The sequence below is a fragment of the Mandrillus leucophaeus genome, unplaced genomic scaffold (assembly GCF_000951045.1).
Source record: "Mandrillus leucophaeus isolate KB7577 unplaced genomic scaffold, Mleu.le_1.0 Scaffold770, whole genome shotgun sequence".
NCBI classification, from domain to species: Eukaryota; Metazoa; Chordata; class Mammalia; order Primates; family Cercopithecidae; genus Mandrillus; species Mandrillus leucophaeus.
The window spans coordinates 476597-477306 of NW_012108364.1; the positions used below are offsets into that span (position 1 = coordinate 476597).

The window sequence follows — 710 nt, forward strand, 5'->3', positions numbered from 1 at the left end:
ATTAAGATTCTGCTTTCTTCCACTTCAAATAGATGTTAACGTTTTGGGGTGTCTAGAATATACCTACCTTTTAAAGCTGTGACCTAATCTTCAACATAATTGTTTGGCAAGATTGATAACACTCTAAAATAAATACAGAAACAGCCAACTACAGAATTAGGTGAGAAATCACTTTCTGCACTTACCTTGGCCAACTCATTATCAGGCTCAACATCCAGTACTTTACTCAAATCTTCTATAGCTTCCTGGAGCTTGTTTTGATGTTTATATGTAGTAGCACGACGCAGAAGAGCTGAAAATTTACCAAAATAAAAGGTATGTTTTTTAATATTTGGCATTATGGTTGCAACATATTTTGCAAGTGGAAGAATATGAGCAGCACAGAATACTTTATGATGTAATTGCCCAAAGCTCAACTACACCCATTTTCATGTTGATACACACATAGGAGATGACACTGAGGTACATAAGAGAGGCTGCATCAGGCAACTGTCCCCTCTATAACAACCCTCTGGCCCTCTGGCAGCCCCAGGCCCTGCCAGTGTTTCCAAGGACTAAGAGATTTCATACCTCAACCCTTCACAGGCAACACATTGTATTGCAATATCAGAATGATTTTCACTGATAATAATCCTTTCCTTCTTATAATTATGGCGAGTATTATTTTGCCACTTTTTGAAAACATAGAATCCCTTATCAAAATTTAGTAT

General features: G+C 37.2%; 1 protein-coding gene across 1 annotated transcript in view; it reads right to left on the minus strand.

The window, feature by feature from the left end:
- SPAG1 (sperm associated antigen 1) overlaps positions 1-710 on the minus strand; it is a 125127-nt gene that overhangs the window by 81553 nt on the left and 42864 nt on the right. Inside the window, exon 9 of the mRNA XM_011966736.1 lies at positions 186-292. Coding sequence (XP_011822126.1) covers positions 186-292 — 107 coding nt within the window. The remainder of the gene's footprint in view (positions 1-185; positions 293-710) is intronic.